The sequence below is a fragment of the Mus caroli genome, chromosome 4 (assembly GCF_900094665.2).
Source record: "Mus caroli chromosome 4, CAROLI_EIJ_v1.1, whole genome shotgun sequence".
NCBI lineage: Eukaryota > Metazoa > Chordata > Mammalia > Rodentia > Muridae > Mus > Mus caroli.
In genome coordinates, this window is record NC_034573.1 from 42,388,459 (window position 1) to 42,407,948 (window position 19,490).

The 19,490-nt window shown below is 39.8% G+C and overlaps 1 protein-coding gene across 4 annotated transcripts in view; it reads left to right on the forward strand.

Annotated features, from left to right (window-relative positions):
• The window catches only part of Invs (inversin), a 147,347-nt gene that overhangs the window by 81,372 nt on the left and 46,485 nt on the right, over positions 1 to 19,490 (forward strand). For 3 of the 4 annotated variants that reach the window (XM_029476079.1, XM_029476082.1, XM_029476080.1), the window contains exon 4: positions 17,068 to 17,241. In XM_029476079.1, coding sequence (XP_029331939.1) covers positions 17,068 to 17,241 — 174 coding nt within the window. Of the gene's footprint in view, positions 1 to 6,145; positions 6,524 to 17,067; positions 17,242 to 19,490 lie in introns of those variants that run through there. The other variant, XM_029476081.1, reaches the window with a different exon arrangement.

The following is a 19,490-nucleotide window of genomic DNA, read 5'->3' on the forward strand; positions in this document are numbered from 1 at the left end:
CCAGCTTCTTGCTTCTTGGGTCTATTTGCTTGGAATATTTTTTTCTATCCTTTTAACCCAAAATAATGTCTGTCTTTGATGTTAAGGTGTGTTTCTTGGATGAAGCAGAAGGTTGGATTCTGGTTTTGTTTGCATTATTTTAATCTGTGTCCTTTTATTGGGGGAATGTGGGACTATTGATATCAACAGATATCAATAAGCAGTGTTTGTTGATTTCTGTTATTTTTGTTTTGGTGGTGATGTGTGTGTATGCCCCCACTCCCTTTGATTTGATGGTCTGGGATTACTTATTCTTTGTGTTTTATTGGGTTCATTAAACCTTTTTAGGTTGGCGTTTGCCTTCTAAAGCCTTCTGTGAGGCTGAATGGTACTTAGCTACTGCTTAAATATGGACTTCACATGGAGTGTCTTATTTTCTCCATCTATTGTGATTGAAAGTTTTGCTGGGTATAATAGTCTGGGATGGTATCTGTGGTCTCTTAGAGTCTGCAGAACACCTGCCAGGCCCTTCTGGCTTTTATAGTCTTCATTGAGAAGTCAGGTGGAATTCTAATAGATCTTTATATGTTACTTGACCTCTTTCCCGTGAAGCTTTTAATACTCTTTATTTTCTTCTGTATGTTTTGTGTTTTGATTATTATATGTATATGGGACTTTCTTTTGTAATCCAACCTATTTTGTATTCTATAAGCTTCTTGTGCCTTTATATGCATTTCCTTAAGTTAGGAAAAATTTCCTTTACGATTTTTTTGAAAACATTTCCTGGGCCTTTGACCTGGGTTTCCTCTCCTTCCTCTATTTCTATTATTCTTAGATTTAGATTTTTCATAATGTCCCAGATTTCCTGGATGTTTTGTGCCAGGTTTTTTTTTTTTCCTTAGATTCAACATTTTCTTTGACTGGGGTATCTATTTCTTCTTTTGTGTCTTCCATGCCTTAGATTCTCTCTTCCATTTCTCGTATTCTGTTAGTGAAGCTTGCTTCTGTGATTCCTATTCAAGTTCCTAAAATTTTTACTTCCAAATTTCCTTCAGTTTGTCTTTTCTTTATTGATTCTGTTTGCACTTTCAAGTCTTGAAATGCTTTATTAATTTCCTTTCACTGCTTTTGCTTTTACAGATTTGTTTAAGGGATTTATTCACTTTCCTCTTTTAGGACATTGAATCATATTCATGAAGGCTATTTTAAGGTCTTTTCTTATACCTCAGCAATGTTGGACCATTCAGAGCCTACTGTGGTAGGGCTGCTAGGCTTTAGTAGAGACATAGTGTCCTTGCTATTACTGATTGTGTTTTTATTCTGGCATTAGGGATCTGGGTTTGGAAGATTGTAATTTCTAGGTGCTGCTTTCTGGTCTTGTGTTTGTTGTGTGGGTTTTGTTCCTTGGTTTCTGTAGTCTTCTCTGGTTCTTGGGATTGAGATAGGTGCAGCTATCGGATGTTCCTAGGTATTGGATGCTGACACTTAAGAATAAGGGTGGTGGTGTTGAGAGGATCCGCAGGAAGGAGGAAAGCAAGCTGTTCCACCAGAATCTGTTTAGTCTCCTAGGAATGGGGGCAGAGTATGAGGAGGAGCCATAATAGGTAGTTTTCTACAGGGTTGGGAATGAAGCTGAGGGATTAAATATGAAGGAGAGGAGAGAGTAGAGATCTGAACGTTGCTCATCTACTTAGCTGGCTTACTGTCTTCTCTGTCAGGCTTGGCTGGCAGGTTCCAAGAGAAAGCCTGCTGGAGTTAGGAGCTGTGTCTAGGTTGAGTGAGTGAGGAGGAAGGTTAGAGAAGAAGATCTGTGTGACCCACTGGAGATGAGGGCAGAGAGGAAGCTACAGCAGGCAGTCTGCTGCAGAGATGGAGCTAGAGGAGGAAGCAGTGGAGATCAAGTTAGGCAACCTGCATCCATGAGAGGAGTAGCCTGCAGATTCTCATGGAATGCCTGCTGGAGTTGGGGACTAGGATAAAGTAATAATTGGGGAAAGGAAGTTTGGAGGAGAAGATCTGTGTGATCCACTGGAGATTCAGACAGAGAGAGAAGGGGGCTGTAGCAGGTGGTCTGCTGCAGAGCAGGGGATGAGACTGGGAGACTGGATTTGGAGGAGCTGAGGGAGAAGTAAAGACTGAAATTAGCCTTTTTCCTTCCCTCATGGCAGAATTGTTGATAGACAAGGGACACAGGAAGCTGAAGACAGAAAAGGCAAACAGGAGTTGATGATGTGGAGTCCTGGGTAGCAAGTTTATAGAGTTTTCCTTTCAGGCTTCTCAAGAAGTATTGAAGGATTTAATGGCATCAGTGACTTGAGAGTGGGTCTCAGCCAGATCATTTCACACTCAGAGGCATGCCGCTGATGTCCTAGCGCATTCTCCTCCCACATGACAAATGAGGTTTGTTAGGATAGAAAGCACACCCAGCTTACTTTCTGTGGCAATGTAATTGATTCTAAGAGGACTCAAGGTCATGCTTCCCAGCTTCTTTAAGACTTAGTGTGTGTGGTGGCTTGGGGAGCTTGCTCATTGGGTAGGAGTACTGGCTGTGAAAGCATGAGGACCCAAGTTTGAATTCCCAAAACCCATGTTAGAAAAGAAAACAAACTGGCACAGAGGTATGCCTGTAACCCCAGTGTTTGTGGGGTGGAGGAGGGGAAGTTAAGTGAGAGACCCTGTTTGAAGGCAGAGAGCAATTTTGGAAGAAACTTACTGTCCTGACCTGCAATTGCCCCTGCAGGGCTCATGTACCCACACACTCATATGCTTGCAAGATACATGCATGCATGCATGCATGCATACATACATACATACTACATACATACATACAAATAAGCAAAATGCTTAAATTTTTGTTTCTCTTTCTTAATAATAATGCAATCTTTATTTTCCCTAACCCCAGGTTCATAGTTTTTTTTATTCTGTATCTTTCTTCCTGGTGTAATTAGAATTCATCCTAACATACCAATATTCAACCTTTAGGGGAACTAGAATTCCCTAATTTATGAGGGAAATTAAATGAGAGTTCACATTAATGATTTTAAGTTTTCATTCTAACTCCACCTAGTCCCCACTCACAGTCCTTCCAAATCCACTCTTCTCATTATTGAAAGTAGCTTAATGAATAGCCTTTAAGATGCAGCTCACAGGAGCCCCTCCTAAGAGTTATTGCTATTGTTTCCCTAATCCCTGTCAGGGGACACATACCATTATATTATGGTAGTGAATAACATGTGCATGTGGCCAAATCCTGTGCCTATATGAAGGACAGTGTAGGAATTACTGTTCCATGTATTAAGCACATAACAAGAGGTCTGATATTCATATCTTGTTGATGTTCTGAAGCCAACATTAAAAAAAAAAAAAAAACAGTCATCCAATTAGTAGTCCAATGGACCAATGAACCCAACTGACAGCTCTCAAAAGAAATACAAATGGAGGGTTGAGCTCAGTGTTTAAGAGATCGAATTGCTTTTATAGAAGACCAGAGTTTGGTTCCCAGTGTCTACTGCTGATAGCTTTCAACTGCCTGTAGCTGCAGGAATCCAACACCTTCTGGCCTCTGTGAATTGTACTCACATACATACATCCACACACAAGACACACATGTATATGCTTATTTAAAAATGAAATCTTTAAATATATACCTATACAAGTGGCCAATAAATCCTTAAAAACTGTTCAGCATCTTTATCCATTAGAGAAATGCAAATTAAAACTGCTTTGAATTTCATCTCACCTCAATCAGGATGACGATCATAAAAAAGCAAAACAAGCCAACAATAATAAAATGCTAGTAGAAATATGAGGAAAAATTGCCTTTATTTATTGGTGGAAATGAATCCATTATAAAAATCTGTATAGCAATCTCTCAAAAACCTCAAAACAGGGGCTATAGAGATTGTTCAGCAATTAAAGGATGCTTGGTGCTTTTCTAGAGGACCACAGTTAGTCCTCAGGCCCCACAACTGCCTGTTAGCTGTAACTTGAGGGGATCCAGTGCCCTCTTAGACCGGACTTCACAGGCACATACACACATGTGGCATACATACACATACTCATAAATAAATAATAAAATAACTCTTTTTTAAAAACTGAAAATAGAAATACCATATGGCCCAGCTATACTTGGGGATGTATCCAAATGACTCTAGTTAACTTCCTCCAGAGATAATTTTATATTCATATCTGTTGCTGGTTATTCACAATAGCCAGAAAGTGGAATCAGCCTAGATGTCCTTCAACAGACGAATGGATAAAGGTAATATGGTCCATACACACATGGAACTAGATGCAACTATAAAGAAAAGTGAAATCTTGGCCCTTGTAGGAAAATGGATGTAACTTAAGATCATTAAATTAATCAAAACAGGCCAAACTCAGAAAGACAGATATTTCGTTTTCAGAGAGAGAAAGAGAGAGAGAGAGAGAGAATGTATGATATGAAACTAGAAAGGGGATTGTGAGAGGAGAAGAGATCTCAAGGGCAGTGGGAAGTGCAGAGGATGACAGAATACATGTAATAAGACAGCAAGCTGAGGCTGCATGGGAGAAGAAAGGAATCTAGCTGGAGATGGCATGGGAGGAAAGCTAGGGACCAGAGGAGGGGAAGGAATGAGAACAAAGTATAACAACATAACTATAAAATGTCATGATAATCTAACTATAAAACTAACTTTAAAAGGCCATGCCATTTGAAAGAATCATCCTAAATGAATGAGTGACAAGCACAAGCAGAATAGAATTGCCCTCATGAAAATAAACATCACATCTTTTGCACTGGTCTTTTTTAGCACTTTTGCATTTTTTTTTATTTTTGTTAGTTTCCTATAGATACCACCTGCTGAGGAGACTTATTTTATCTAAATAAAATACGCTATCAAGTCCAGAAAGACACCGGAAAAGCCTGGTGTTGGGGAAGAAGTCTTGGAGTAAAGAGTCTTTCCATAGTTTCCTTTCATAGAGAAGAAGAGCATATTTTTTTCCAGTAACATTTTTTTTCTTATACTGTTTGACTATGTGGCACTTGATAGCTCTGTCTATTCCTATGGAAACCAAGTTAGTAGATGGAGCCAAGGCTTGGAGGAGGCATTGGGGAGAAATATTAGCAGAGTTCAGCCATGGAGCAGCTAAAGATGTTGCTTTTCCTTCAGTCAGATCCTCTTTGAGAGCCAGAATCTGCTTCAATCCGGAGAGATGTTCTTGGCTGATGTATAGTCTGGCTGCTCTGCCAGATGGATGAGCATCTTAAACTTGGAAAATAGCAAATAAAGCTCAGAGTCTGCCTTTGAAACATCCTTCTTAGCCTTTGCTTGGAATTGTCAAGTAACTTTTTAAAATGTTTCCAAAGATTTGCTCAGGATGGCAGGCTAGTAATACACTTACCATCACAGGCAATTAAAAAGCTTTGCCATAAAGCACAGTATTCGAAGTTGACCATCAGAAGTTTAAGGGAGGAGGGACTGTCTGCCACTGGGAAAAATAATGCAGATTCAATTTTGTTTCTAGAGCTCAGTAAATTCTTATCTCTCAGTAATTTGATTTTGATAACTATTTGCTTTCCTGTCCTATAAAAATTCACTCTAAAGACGAAAAAAACAAAACAAAACAAAATGTAAGCAGACACTTAAATCATATAAGACAGGGAGATAGTCCCAAGACAGAAGCATTTATAGTCTCTGGTTTTTATGTGGGTAATAATCTCCTGTTCTAGGTTAAAAAACATATTGGCTTTCATTACACAGAACCATTTATGTATACACAGAAAGTATGTTTTTATTTCAAGTAGGATGAAATGGTTCAAAGCTCCAGTTTATGTGCTTTCATTTAAAAATAATAATTGAATACTGTAGATACTCAATAAATGGGTTTTCTGTTCCTTATCGTGTCATTTTAGAATCTATTTAGTCATAGCGTTAACTTCTTACCCGGTACTCTGTACTATAATAATACTGAATTGTAAGGTGGGTCTCAGATTTGACTTTGCCCATAGGCAAGCTAAGAAGTTGGTCTGTTAATATTGCATGGATGCTTAAAATAAACATTAGACTCTAGAGCATAGACAAAGGAGTTTATTTCTCAGAACACAGTAGAAAGCCTGAGCTTCTATATGTTTACAATGGTTTCCTTTGCTCCTAAGGAACCCAGGAGAGCTGGAGAACCAGATGGATGCTGTGCACACTGAGCTCCTATCACAGCTAAACAGCACTGAGCTTTGGGAGTTCTCCATTTTATTTTAACCAGTATGAAGGCATAATCTCATCCCACTAGCTGGTTTTTTCCAAACACGACCCTGGAAAGTTGCTTAAGTAAAGAGTGGTCAGCGCTGCTATATCTGACAGCATCCTAGACTAAGTCAATTATGAATAAGTACCGCAGGAGACAGTAGGTCACACTTCAAACATCTAGAATATAATATCCAAGACCAGTTTATCATTGGTCATAACCTACACAGGGGAACTTAATGTTGAACTTTGTTGTCACAGCTCCCAAAACCAATGAAGGAATTTGCCCTGGCCTACGTACTAACATGTGGAAGATACAGGTCAGTCTCACGGGCAGTTGCAGCGCTGGTTGTCACCTGTGACACGCTCTAAGGCTTCTCATGTTCATATGCTCTTGGGGGAGCATGTGGATAGATATGTTCATTAGATTAAAATAAATTGTGCCTGTCCCTGTACTTCTGTGCGTGTAAATGGATTCATGTTTGGATATTGTCAATGACATCAATCATATTGAAGAACAGGAACTACAAACATGAATAGAAATGTTTCTTTGTACACGGGTGGAAATGGCAAACTCTCCAGTGGGTCATCCTAGCCTCCACGTCTCTGTGATTCATATGCAAGCCATCTTCATTTTGTTAGAATCTAGATCCAAAAGGTAGACTACGAGTTCTGTTCTCCCGTTCCTGTATCTTACAAAGTCTGAGCTTCTTTGCCAAGTCCTGAAGTGGTTGATTTCCCTCTTCAGCCACAAAACTAGAGAGTCCTATCTTTTTCTAAAAATACTATATACATGTGTGCTTAACTGTCACAGTGCAGCCAACTCTTGCAAGTTATCCCTTGTCTTCCACACCTGTGCTGTGGCAAGCCAGAAGACATGTTGAAAAACTTGGGTTCCTGATCCCATCATGTGGGTTCCAGGGATTGAACTCAGGTCCTCAAGCTTGAAAGCAAGTGCTTTTAGCCCACTGAGCCATCTCAGCAACCCAGGGGTTTCATCTTAATAGCCGTTCCCTTCACTTTCTTTCTAATTACCCCTACACATGCCTTCTATCGAGAAAGATGTATGTATATGGAACAAATTTACAGAGACAATTTAGGCTACTGTTGGAGGATCAGTGTGCAAGGCACTCAATTCTGTGGTCATAGTTTTTTATTTATTTATTTTTATCTAGAATCATATCACTTGGACAAATTAATCCAGATTAATGAACCAAAATACATTTTGAATCTCTAATCCCTGTTTTGGCAAAGGTACCACCAAAGGATTTGTCAGTCAAAGCCAGCCTGAAATGGTTGTTGGGGAGAAAAAAAAAGCTTCTTAATTGGTAATGGACAGAATAGAACAAGTTTTTAAAATAGGTGTATATAATGCCAACAAATTGTTTTTAATCACATCCCCCACGAAAGGAACTCTCTAGGGAAGGGCACACTCAGTAGCCAAATTGACTTATTTGGATTATAGAACAGAAGCAACTAGGAGATAATTCTGGAGGTATTTTTTAATTGATTTTCAAGTATCACAGCTCTCAATAATCCCAGATAGCTGAGGATGGTGTGGAAAAGGAAGTGTCAATCAAATGCCCCCTAACTACTGGTCCATTGCTGGGTAGCCTTCCAGAAAATGGTACACCATGGGCAGACCATGGGTGGCCTCAAAATCCAAAAACATGAAACAGTTTAGAATCAATGACCTCTGGTGGTTGGAGTTGAACAAGTTACTGAAACAGCAATATTGTGGCCTGAAATGGTTCTACAGTGGCAAGGTGGAAGATGGGTCCAAGAACAGGTTTCAGAAGTCCTGCCAAGAATACGGAGATGCAGTGTTTCATTAACTTGGTCTTCTGTACCATAAGAGAAGCAGACCAACTTGAAAAGAAACAGGTACAACTCGCATGTACAGTGATATCTTCTACATCAAAAGCATGCATTTTACTTTGTGTCCAGTCTACAAGGATAGATTCCTCTCCATATCTAGTACAATGACAGATCCAAATAGAAAAAGACTAATGACTAAGGCAATCTAAACTTGTTCATCACGTTGATTCCTGTTGTTCTTATCAGAGTGTTCTTAACAGTGTGTCCTTATTTGACACACTATCTGATTGGCAGCCATGATATGTTCCCATGGTTTGCAGCACCAGAGGGGAGTGTATTTAATCTAACATCTATAGCTTCCTCGTGACAGATCTTATCACTAAAGTGTTGACAACAGGCTAAGAACTAGTGACAGTATGACCAGCCCTTACTGCCTAAAGTGAAAGTGATGATTTCATTTCAGCCTACTGGGATGAATAGCCTTTCTTTCTTTTTTTTTTTTAATTAGGTATTTTCTTCATTTACATATCAAATGCTATCCCAAAAGTCCCCCAACTCCCCCCCCCACTCCCCTACCCACCCACTCCCACTTCTTGGCCCTGGCGTTCCCCCGTACTGAGGCATATAAAGTTTGCAAGGCCAAGGGGCTTCTCTTCCCAATGATGGCTGACTAGGCCATCTTCTGCTACATATGCAGCTAGAGACACGAGCTCCAGGGGTACTGGTTAGTTCATATTGTTGTTCCACCTATAGGGTTGCAGACCCCTTCAGCTCCTTGGGTACTTTCTCTAGCTCCTGCATTGGGGGCCCTGTGTTCCATCCAATAGCTGACTGTGAGCATACATTTCTGTGTTTACCAGGCCCCGGCATAGCCTCACAAGAGACAGCTCAGCTATATCAGGGTCCTTTCAGCAAAATCTTGCTGGTGTATGCAATAGTGTCAGCGTTTGGAGGCTGATTATGGGATGGATCCCCGGGTATGACAGTCTCTAGATGGTCCATCCTTTCGTCACAGCTCCAAACTTTGTCTCTGTAACTCCTTCCATGGGTGTTTTGTTCCCATTTCTAAGAAGGGGCAAAGTGTCCACACTTTGGTCTTCGTTCTTCTTGAGTTTCATGTGTTTTGCAAGTTGTATCTTGTATCTTGGGTATTTTAAGAAAAACCAGAGACAGTGAAACTTGTAGAGGAGAAAGTGGGGGAAAGCCTCAAAGATATGGGCACAGGGGAAAAATTCCTGAATAGAACAGCAATGGCTTGTGCTGTAAGATCCAGAATACTGAATAGCCTTTCTAACCAGTTAGCTTTTCAGAGTTTTCCATGTGGTTAGGCAATTACTGCCTCTCTCTCTATGGATAATATCAGGCTTTTACTGAATCAAATCATCATTAAAATAGGTCAAAGCCTTTAAGGGAAATTGTGTGAACCAAAAGCACTATGAAGCCAACAGCTTTGCCTCAGACAGTGGCCATCAGTTATATTCAGTATTTGTCTTCATTGTCAGACAAGCTGGCTACCACAGGGTTTGCCTTCACAGCCCAGTAGGCTGGATGCTGTCAGGCAATGCCTTGCATTTACTGCCAAGCACCTGCTCACATGTGTCTCAACCAAATGACCATCCAGTGTCTCCATCTAAAACTTTGTACCTAGCAACAAGCTCTTTGCTCCTCTCACCACTTATTCCTGCTTTGGAGACTCTTCAGCTTAGCTGCCACAAGCACATCCCACTGTGTAGCATCATCCCAACGTCCTCCTCCGCCTGCTCCAAGAGGAAGATGGACAAGCACTAAGCCCTATTTGGGCAGCTGGCCTTACTCCTGCATTTCAGCCTTCAGATTTATAAATAGGTAGGCTAATGGATACCCCCTTACTCGCTTCTTGGACTTAATGTGAGGGAGATATCTCTTACCTGATCCTGAGGCGCTTGAAGGGCCCTTTCCTTGTTTTTCAAACAAACTATATCAGCATTTTAAACTCTTCTACTGCCTTTTCTGTTCTGGGATTTATTTTCACCCTTCTTACAAGGTAACATGTTCACTTTGGACACTTTCAGGAGACACAAGACTCCCATCAGAAATAAAAAGCATTTCTACTGATGCCATAGGAAGTAGTATGCACGCCTGCTTGTTTGTATCACTTTGCCTTGTTCCCACATACCATGGAGGTGATGCACATGACACAAGTGAGCACAGCACAGTGGAGTTTGAATGACATTTATGGAATGTTGTACATTGAGACTCTGCAACTTTTAGTAAGCAACAAGCAAGCCTTCTCTTTGTTCCAGCAGTGATATTACCTCATTTTTAAAGGCTGCTCACTGCAAGCTCAACTCTGAGAAGTGATTCCAGTAAACCAGAGTCGAAGCTTTACATCTAACCCCACACAACACCCCAGACAAGGGCATATACTATCTCCCAACATGATTGTGGTACTTCCTAAGCCCATTTGCATTGGCAACCATTATAGGAAAGTTTCACTGATTACTGAAAATTGTGACCTATATACTTCCTAAGGATAGTGTTTCTTTTTAAAATTTAATATGGCAAATGCCTTGAATATTTATAAATATGTAATTATATAGATATCATTATAACAAATGCTTCTATTATTTCCATTTCAACATAAAATAATATATTTTTATCTAATGTTGTTAGCATTTAGAATGAAATGTGACAGAATGCCTTCTCTACATTTATATTTGCTATTATAAATATAGTTATAATATTTCCAGGGTAAAATTATATGCAAACCTATAAATGGACCAAAATCTGATGAACATTTGTGTATGTCAGTGAACAACTGTTTTCTCCCCAAGTTAAGTGGTAAATAGGAGTTCTGGGATCATGCAAAAAGAACCAAATTCAGAGGTCAGTGAGAGGAGGTTTGTAGGTACCAAAGTATGTTCTGGGGCAAAACTTATGCCTCTTTGGTATTGCTAAGTGTGCCAAAGTCCAAGGTATTAAAGCTGCCTGGCTTCAGCTGAGAAGAAGGCAAATGACCTAAGTACTCAGTAGCCTGATAAAGGGACTATGGTAGCCTCATGGATGGACATATGAGTGAAGATCCCCAGTGTTGTGAGAAGTTCATGATAAAAACACTTACTGCAACCAGACAGAAGTCATAAGGAATATGATTCTAGCCACATCTTGCTCAAGAAAAGACTCTTTTCCCACTGAGTGATTAAAAAGCTTTTGTATTTTTATTGAAGCAAAGAGATACAGTTAGAGGTTCCAGGTATCCTCAGATTGCTCTACAGCTCTAGAGAATGCTGCTTGGAGAACTGACAAAAAACAAGGCCAACCTCAGGGCCAGAAAGCTGCCATTAGCTGAGTGACTGTCACTGTGGTATCCCTAATGACATAGGAGACACGGCTCCAAGAGAATGCTGTCAGGTGAGTTCTTAGACTTCACGAAGAGCTATGTGGAAACAAACCGAAGGGTAGATGGAGGGAAAAATAAAACTGTAACAAGGAGGCTTCCCTTAAAATCAACTTGAAACCTAGGAACTGTACATGGATTACATGGAATCTCAGCACTTGGGAAGCTGAGACAACAGGATAACCACACATGCAAAGCCAACCTGTTCTATATAGTGAGTTTCAAGCCAACCAGGACTAAACAGCAAAGACTCTGTCTCAATAGTGATAGCAGTAATCTACTTATAAAAAAATACCAAAATATATGAAGAAACTGAATGTTGAAGAAAAGTTAATACCATTTGGTTCACAACTGAAAAGGCGAACGATTCCTCAATACATTAATTGCCAATGGTTCAGTAGGGAGGACCAGGGCCAGGAGACCTTCCCTGATTCATGACTATTGGCAGGCCTCCTGCAGCCTACCACAGCTACTATGAGATTGTTCACAATAATTGTGTCATGCATGAAGATAGTGTTTCCCAGCCCTTCTTCCTGTCTTCTGGCTCTTATATTTTTCCTGCTGCCCCTTCTTCAATAGTCACTGGGCCTTAGATAGGTTCTATAAATGTCCTATTTAGGGCTAAGTACTCAAACATCATTTATTTTAAACATCTTTAACTTTCATGAGTCTCTGCATTTATCACAGTTCACGGCAAAGAAAACCTTCTGTGGTTAAGGTTGAGAGTATTGTTTGCCTGTAGGTACATACATTAATATTTAGCCTTTGGTTTGGTACCATGATATTTCCAAACCAGTGGTTACACAGACGATCCAGTGGTTAAAATCATTATGTCACAAAACAAAATGGCATGAATATGGGAAGGAGACCAGAGGGAAGGAGTAAGGATTGACAGAGAGATAAGAGGAGAGATGATAGAGAGTAAACAGAATGTATTAAATATGTATGTGAAATTGTCAAAGAGCAAACTGAATCAATAAGAGGGGATAAATAAAAAATAAAATGCAAGGGAAGATAATACCATTGTGAATATTAGCTCATTCGTAGCGAAAGATCCCAAAGGAAAGCAAAAAGGTGAGTTTCCATAGTCTGTACAAATATTCCAGGATGAAGTACAAATAGCCAAGTTTCCAAATTAGCAAAGAACTCGAAAGGCTATCAACAAAAGAAGAAACAAATAGCCAACAAAATAGTCCATCTCAGCTAGGGAAGTGCAGATTAAATTTATGATAAAAATAGCACTGCATACCAATTAGATTGGCCAAAGTCAACACATTGACAAAACCAAGTGGGACAAAATTGTAGAGAAACAAGAATTTTCATGTTTCTGTTGGGAATGCAAATTGAAACTGCTTTTGAGAGAGCCCAGAAATTCTTGTACAATTACCAGAAAATATGTACAAAACAATTCATTATAGCACCGATTGTGAAAAGTGAGAAATGTACTAAGTATTTCTCTAGAGGGAATAAATACACATCCTGATAACAGAAGGCTTCTCTGGTGAAGAGATAATGAACCAGAGTGTGGTGGTTTGAGTTAAAATGGCCCCATAGACCCATGGGGAGTGGTGTAATTAGGAGGTGTGACCTTGTTAGAGGCCTGGCCTTGCTGGAGGAAGTGTGTCACTAGGGGAGGGATTTGGAGTTTCAGATGCTCAAGCCAGACCCACTGTCACTCTCTTTCTGCTGCCCATCAATTCAGATGGAGAATTCTCTACTTTTCAAGCACCATGTCTGTCTGCATGCCAGCATGCTTCCTGTCATGGTGATAATGGACTAAACCTCTGAACTGTGAGACAGCCCCATTTAAATGTTTCCTTATAATAGCTGGTTATGGTGTTTCTTCACTGCAACAGAAACCCTAACCAAGACATAGAGCAACCTGGAGAAACCTTTAAATACTTTGACTAAGAAATGGCCAATGACTCAAATAGAACCATTTTTATAAAGATAGCACCTTCTAGTTTATGAATATCTGTATTCGTAGAAGATAAAATACAAAAACATCAATTAAATCGAGAAACTCCCAAGTCAGTGTGGGAGCTTCTAAAGAGAAAAAAAGGAGTTTAACATACAAAAAGAACATTACCTGTAATTGTTATGTTTGATTCTGTGTGTGCATGGGGTGTGTGTGTGTGTGTGTATACACACACACACATTTGTGTTTATGCCCAGCTAGTACACAGGTCTATGTGCCCAAGTGTACACACACATGAAGAGGCCAGAAGTCAATCAGGTGTCTTCCTCAATCACATTTCCACCTAAGTTTTTGAAACAAAGTCTCTCACTAAGTCAGGAGGAGCTCACTGATTTATTTATCTAGATGACCAGCCAATAATCCCTGGGAATACACCTGCCTCCACCTCCCAAGTCCTGAGATTACTACAGAAGCACACCTCTAGTCGGCTTCTTCTTCTTTTTTTTTTTTTTTTTTTGTAGGTACAACTGAATCATCTTCCCAGTCTCTGTTATGTTTTATTATTTTAAAGTAAAAATTTTAATGCAAATATCAAAGTAATTTACTCAAAATCTTCATAGCATTATTACTCAGATTAAATCACTGTATCAATGTTTCTAAAACAGCAGAAGTTTTCAAACACTCATACTTAAGCACTCAAAAATACATGTATACATGTACACAAATGCATACCCACACATATACCACATACACATTTAAAATATTTTTAAAATAAATTGATTTTTCCCTTCTCTGATGGGAATTAAACACTGTCCTTGTGTGTTCACACTACCACTGAGCTACATGCCCAGCCCTTTCATTTTAGTTCTGAAAATTCTGTCCCTTCTGCTTATTTGTAATGATTGAGTCAGCATATAATTGTATGAAAGTAACTTTTATTCATCTGTTGTAATTGTCATCTCTGAAGCTTACTGCCTCAAACTAGGCCTAGTCCTGGAAGCTTCTAGCCTCCGTACAATCTAACCTGGGCATAGAATATTTCCAGCCTCTGAGACTTAGAGCTGAATAAGCTCACCCTTTCTAGCTCTTTCTGAGCTCCGGCTGGCTGGTTCAAGTCCCTTGCTCTGGCTCAAACTCCTCTCCAAGCTGACTGATTGGATCTGGCTTCTCTCTCAGCCTCTGACTTCATTGACCTCAAACTAACTCTGGCAAGTTGGCTCCTTCTCATCTCTGGCTCATTCTATCTTCACCTGCGTCTAGCTTGTTCTCTCTATAACTGTCCCTGTAAAACTGCCTCCTTCTCCCTCTCTGTGCTGCTCTACTTGCCCTCTCAGCTTTACTGCACTGCTCTCCACAAACTCTACTGTATCCTGCACTGCACTCTCTTCCTCCTGTGCTGTCTGTCTCTCCCTTAAGTGGCTTCCCTTTCCTCTCTCTTCTTGTGAGAGTTAGGCAGATCCTATTCTGTCACATTTTTCTGATTCATCACTTTTTTCTGCCAGTCAATTAGACATCACTTTCAAACATGGGTGCTTCCTTCTACAAGCTAACTTTACCTTCATTGTTTAAGATTAAATGTGTGCTAAGGGTGAGCCACACCACAAGAAACATGTTTTAACAATAAACAACACAATCTTGGAATATCCTGCAACATAATCAGCATTTCCCAAATGCTTGCTCATGAGACTCAGGAGGGTGATGTTGGTGAATTATATTGTGAATTATATTGTGTCTGGCCCCAGCTGTCATACATAATACCTCATAGGTCTCTGTCTTCCCGTCCTGAAGAAGTTCATCTGTTCCTATGGCTGACTCCTCCTCAGAGTACCAGTCAAATTCCTGTTGGCCTTGTGTTATAAACTGTGGGCAGAGCATAGACATGGTCTTCAGTGTAAGAAAATCAGAGAAGCCATTATCTCTATCATTCTAACTATCTGTATTCTTGGATCTCTTCCTAACCACTGGCTGTACTATAGATGATGACGGTCAAGCCTTTCTACCTGCCACCCTCATCACCAGCTCTTCTTCTATCCACCTACCATCTACACTGTCTTGTTGGCCAAGCTGGTCTTGGTGAGATCCAGGTCTGATGAGAAACCCAATCTCCAGAAAACTATTCATAATCCTAGGAAACATTTGCTAGGCACCCACTCGGTGTGTTATTCAATTATTTTTCAAATATTATCTGCCTCATTTTACATGTGTAACTATTCTAGGCATTGTTGTTGCCTCTGTTTTACACGTGAGATGCAGAAGGGTACTTTAGTATGTAGATATTTTCCACCATACTTTAGTGTAGCACAAAGATGAAATGTATGTCAAAAGCTTTGTTCTAACTGCCTGCTTCATAACATGGCTTAGCCAATGTTTGCTGAATGAACAGAGGAGCAGCTATTACTGGTCCATACCACATGAGTAGGGAAGCTTGAGACCCAAGAATAACAGGAAGCATGGTTGTGCCAGGAACATTGTCTGTGCCCACTGGTCACCACTGTCAACTGTGTGACTTTCCTTCTCCTTTCTGTTTTCTGATTCCACAACCAAAATGACTGTCTGATTGAATATCTCTAAAAGGTCATAATGAATAATTCTGTAATATTTGAAATGCTATGCTCAGAAAGGTCAAACCTTATTTTTTTATTTTGGTATGAAGTGTCATACAGGTTTTTTTTTTTTTTTTTTTTTTTTTTCCCTAACAGAGCACTTTTTTTTTTCCGTGTAAGGAAAGAGGTCAGGAAATTTAGAGCAGGGAGCCCTCTTGAGGAAATTTATAACGCGGCACTCTCTCAAGGACTCTTAGAGCAGGGTGCCCTCTTGAGGAAACTTTCGTGTCTTTCTTCTCAGAGCTTACAGTAAAACTGAAGCCAGACAAAGCTTGTGTGCTGTTAAAATAGCTAAAATCAATGAAACTTTTAAAAGCAAGAAGAGCCAAATGTCAGTTATTTGAGAATTACGACTCTTCACTGATCTGATCTCACATGACAACTGTGAATCAGAATATTTAAGTGCAAACAAGAATACAGGAGCTCTTTCATTTCTTCATGCTCAGTCTATCATATAATCTATTTGCATTTACTAAGCACGTAGTCTGTATTAGAAATTATACTGGGTACAGTAGCCAATGAAACATGGCTGTGCTTCCTGAAACGTACAGTCTGTAGGGAAACAGCAGTGAGAAGAATCACATAGTGTATGTTCCAGTATTTGAATGTACCCTGTTTTGACAACCAATAAATACCCTACATATTGATGGTAGAGGACAGTAACTTAAAAAAATACACACAAGCCATAAAATGTACAAACTTAACCCTCAAATGTGGCTGCTGGTTATTTAGTTTTTATGATAAATTAAAAGAGAAAAGCTGAGTACAAAATGACGTATATTGAAGCATTTTCTATGATAAATATTGTGATTGAAAGCTTTTTTGTCTACATATCCAGTAATAATAGACTAACATTTTAAACACCTAGCAATAATAGTCTGGATATATAAAGCATGTTACTTAACCCAATAAATATTGGCCAGCCACTCTGTAAGTTATATATGTGTTCAAAAGTGATCAAGAGAAACAGGAAAACAAAAAGCAATCACTGTCTTAGTAGAGGTATGTTCATTTTTTCCTTTATTAACTTTTCTGCATGGTATACTCTATGAAGGTAGTTTAAATCCTGAAAACATATAAAATGTATTTACTCAGTGGCCACAGGGTAGTAAATTCTCCTCATCCTCTCGTTTTCCTCTTTTCATCTAGGGAAATTATCGCTTTATGAAACTCTTACTTACTCGAAGAGCAAACTGGATGCAGAAGGATCTAGAAGAGATGACACCTTTGCACCTGAGCACCCGGCACAGGAGCCCCAAGTGTCTAGCTCTTCTGCTGAAGTTTATGGCCCCTGGGGAGGTGGATACACAGGACAAAAACAAGGTGATGGGCAGTAAGGGTCAAAGACAGATGAAAAAAGAAAGGGACGCTTCATTTTGTCAAGCCTCGGGCATTGACAGCATCCCTGTGGGAGGGCAGTTCCATCTATCTGGACACCCCAGAGAGTATTTCCTAAAAGTCTGCCATTGCCCTGCTAGCAGTCATGTGGTCGGTAGTATCATCTCCTTTGGTTGGTGGGGAATCTGACCAGCAAGAGGATTAAAGCTTGCCCGAGATCCAAGTGGCAAAACAATAATCCAAACCCTGTCCTGCTTAACTGTAGCGGTCAACATTTGTCATTTGTGAGAGACTCAACAGTCCCTGTGGGCACCTGGACTCATGATGACTATCTGCCTGTGCAATATGCTAAGTGTGTGGGCACCTGACTTCACGGTGGCTGTCTGCCCATGCAACGTACTAAGCATCCCCTGGACTCACAGTACCATCGCCTGCACAGTGCACTAAGCATGTGAGCAGCTGGACCTACAGTGGCCGTCTGTCTGTGCAGTGCACTAAGCAATGACTTTAATGGTTGGGCTGTCAGCAGTAGTCTCCTTGGATTCCAATCCAAAAGCCACTGCTTACTCAGTCTGTGTTCTTGGGGGAATTACTCAATTCATTTATGTCATAATTTTGAATACATGAAAAGGATAACTGAAGGTAAGATGAGGTAATGCAAGATCCTTAACACAGTGTCTCAATCAGGATACACTCCCATAAATGTTAGCCATGGAACAACTATTAATTGCACTTCAGTTCTGACATCTGCCCTCTCACTTCTTGCTAGAAATTTTTTTTAACTTTCCTTGCTCTTAAATTTTAACAGATTGCTTGCACAGCTCATAGTTTTGTTGATCTTTCTTTATAGAAAGAAAATTGTGGTCACTTGTTGGAAACAAGCAGTAATCCTTTTCTTTCCACTGTAGATGAGCCATAGTCTTGTTAGTACCAATAATCCCATGTAGTTAAAATCCATATGATAATTATATTTACTGCTTATGGTTTTTCAAAGATTTCCTAAATGTGTGTGTGTGTGCATGCATGTGCTGTGTTTGTGTATGCACTAGTGCATCCTCACACACACATAGTACCTTCATGAGTTTCTGTGCACCATGTGAATGCAGGTACATGTGGAGGCCAGAGAGTGTCAGATGCTCTAGAAATGGATTACAGGTCATTGTGACCCACCTGATGTGGGTGCTGGGAGCTGGCCTGCTCTTGTGCAATGGGAGCAGGTACTCCTCACTGCTGAGCCATCTCTCCAACCCTTCTCTGTTGTATGGTCGATTGGTTAGTTGGTTTGGTTTTACTTCACACTGTGCTTGTATTTTTCAAATACAAGAACATTTCTTGCATTTGTTTTTCTTTAGTTTGCAGTCAGAAAGTCAACTTTTGCTTTGCAACCATGCATTGATATTTTCCTATTCAGAGCATCTGAGTGCTGGCGTTTCTCTAAATGATCAGTTTTACTTTATGCATATTGTACCACGGCAAAAATAAGTAGAAAAAATGTAAAAATATATATATATAAGTACAAGAAGCTGGAGAGATGGCTCAGTGGTTAAGAGCACCGACTGCTCTTCCGAAGGTCCTGAGTTCAAATCCCAGCAACCACATGGTGGCTCACAACCATCCGTAATGAGATCTGACGCCCTCTTCTGGTGCATCTGAAGACAACTACAGTGTATTTAGATATAATAATAAATAAATCTTTAAAATATACATATATATATATATATATATATGTACAAACAGCTAAGCTCCTATTATATGTGAGTAAATAGACCCTGAATAACCATAACCTAGTGAAAGGGAGGAAGTTAAGAGTCTGTCTATGTTTATTAAGAAGGTGGTTGTAATCAATTAATGATTGCTATTAAGTAGTGATTTTTTCTGTTATCTTCAGTCATTAATAAGAATAGCAATGGGTTAGGGCTAAAGAGATGGCTCAGCAGTTACGCAGAAGGCCAGCTTCTGTTCCAGGCACTCACACAAGGCTGCTGACAGCAGCGATCACTCAAGCTCCAGGAGACCCAGCACTCTCCTCTGCCCTCCTGAAGTTCACCAAGCACACAAAGTGGACAAAAATTAAATGAATCTTTTAGAAAATAATGCGTTAATAATGACTTCATAATATAATAAATACCTGTAGGTGCACTTTGAATGAATACCACGATGTTAGTCTTTCAACTTTAGGACAGATGAGCTTGGTTCCTGTCAGTAAATTGTCCAATTTTAGACTGGGTGCTGAA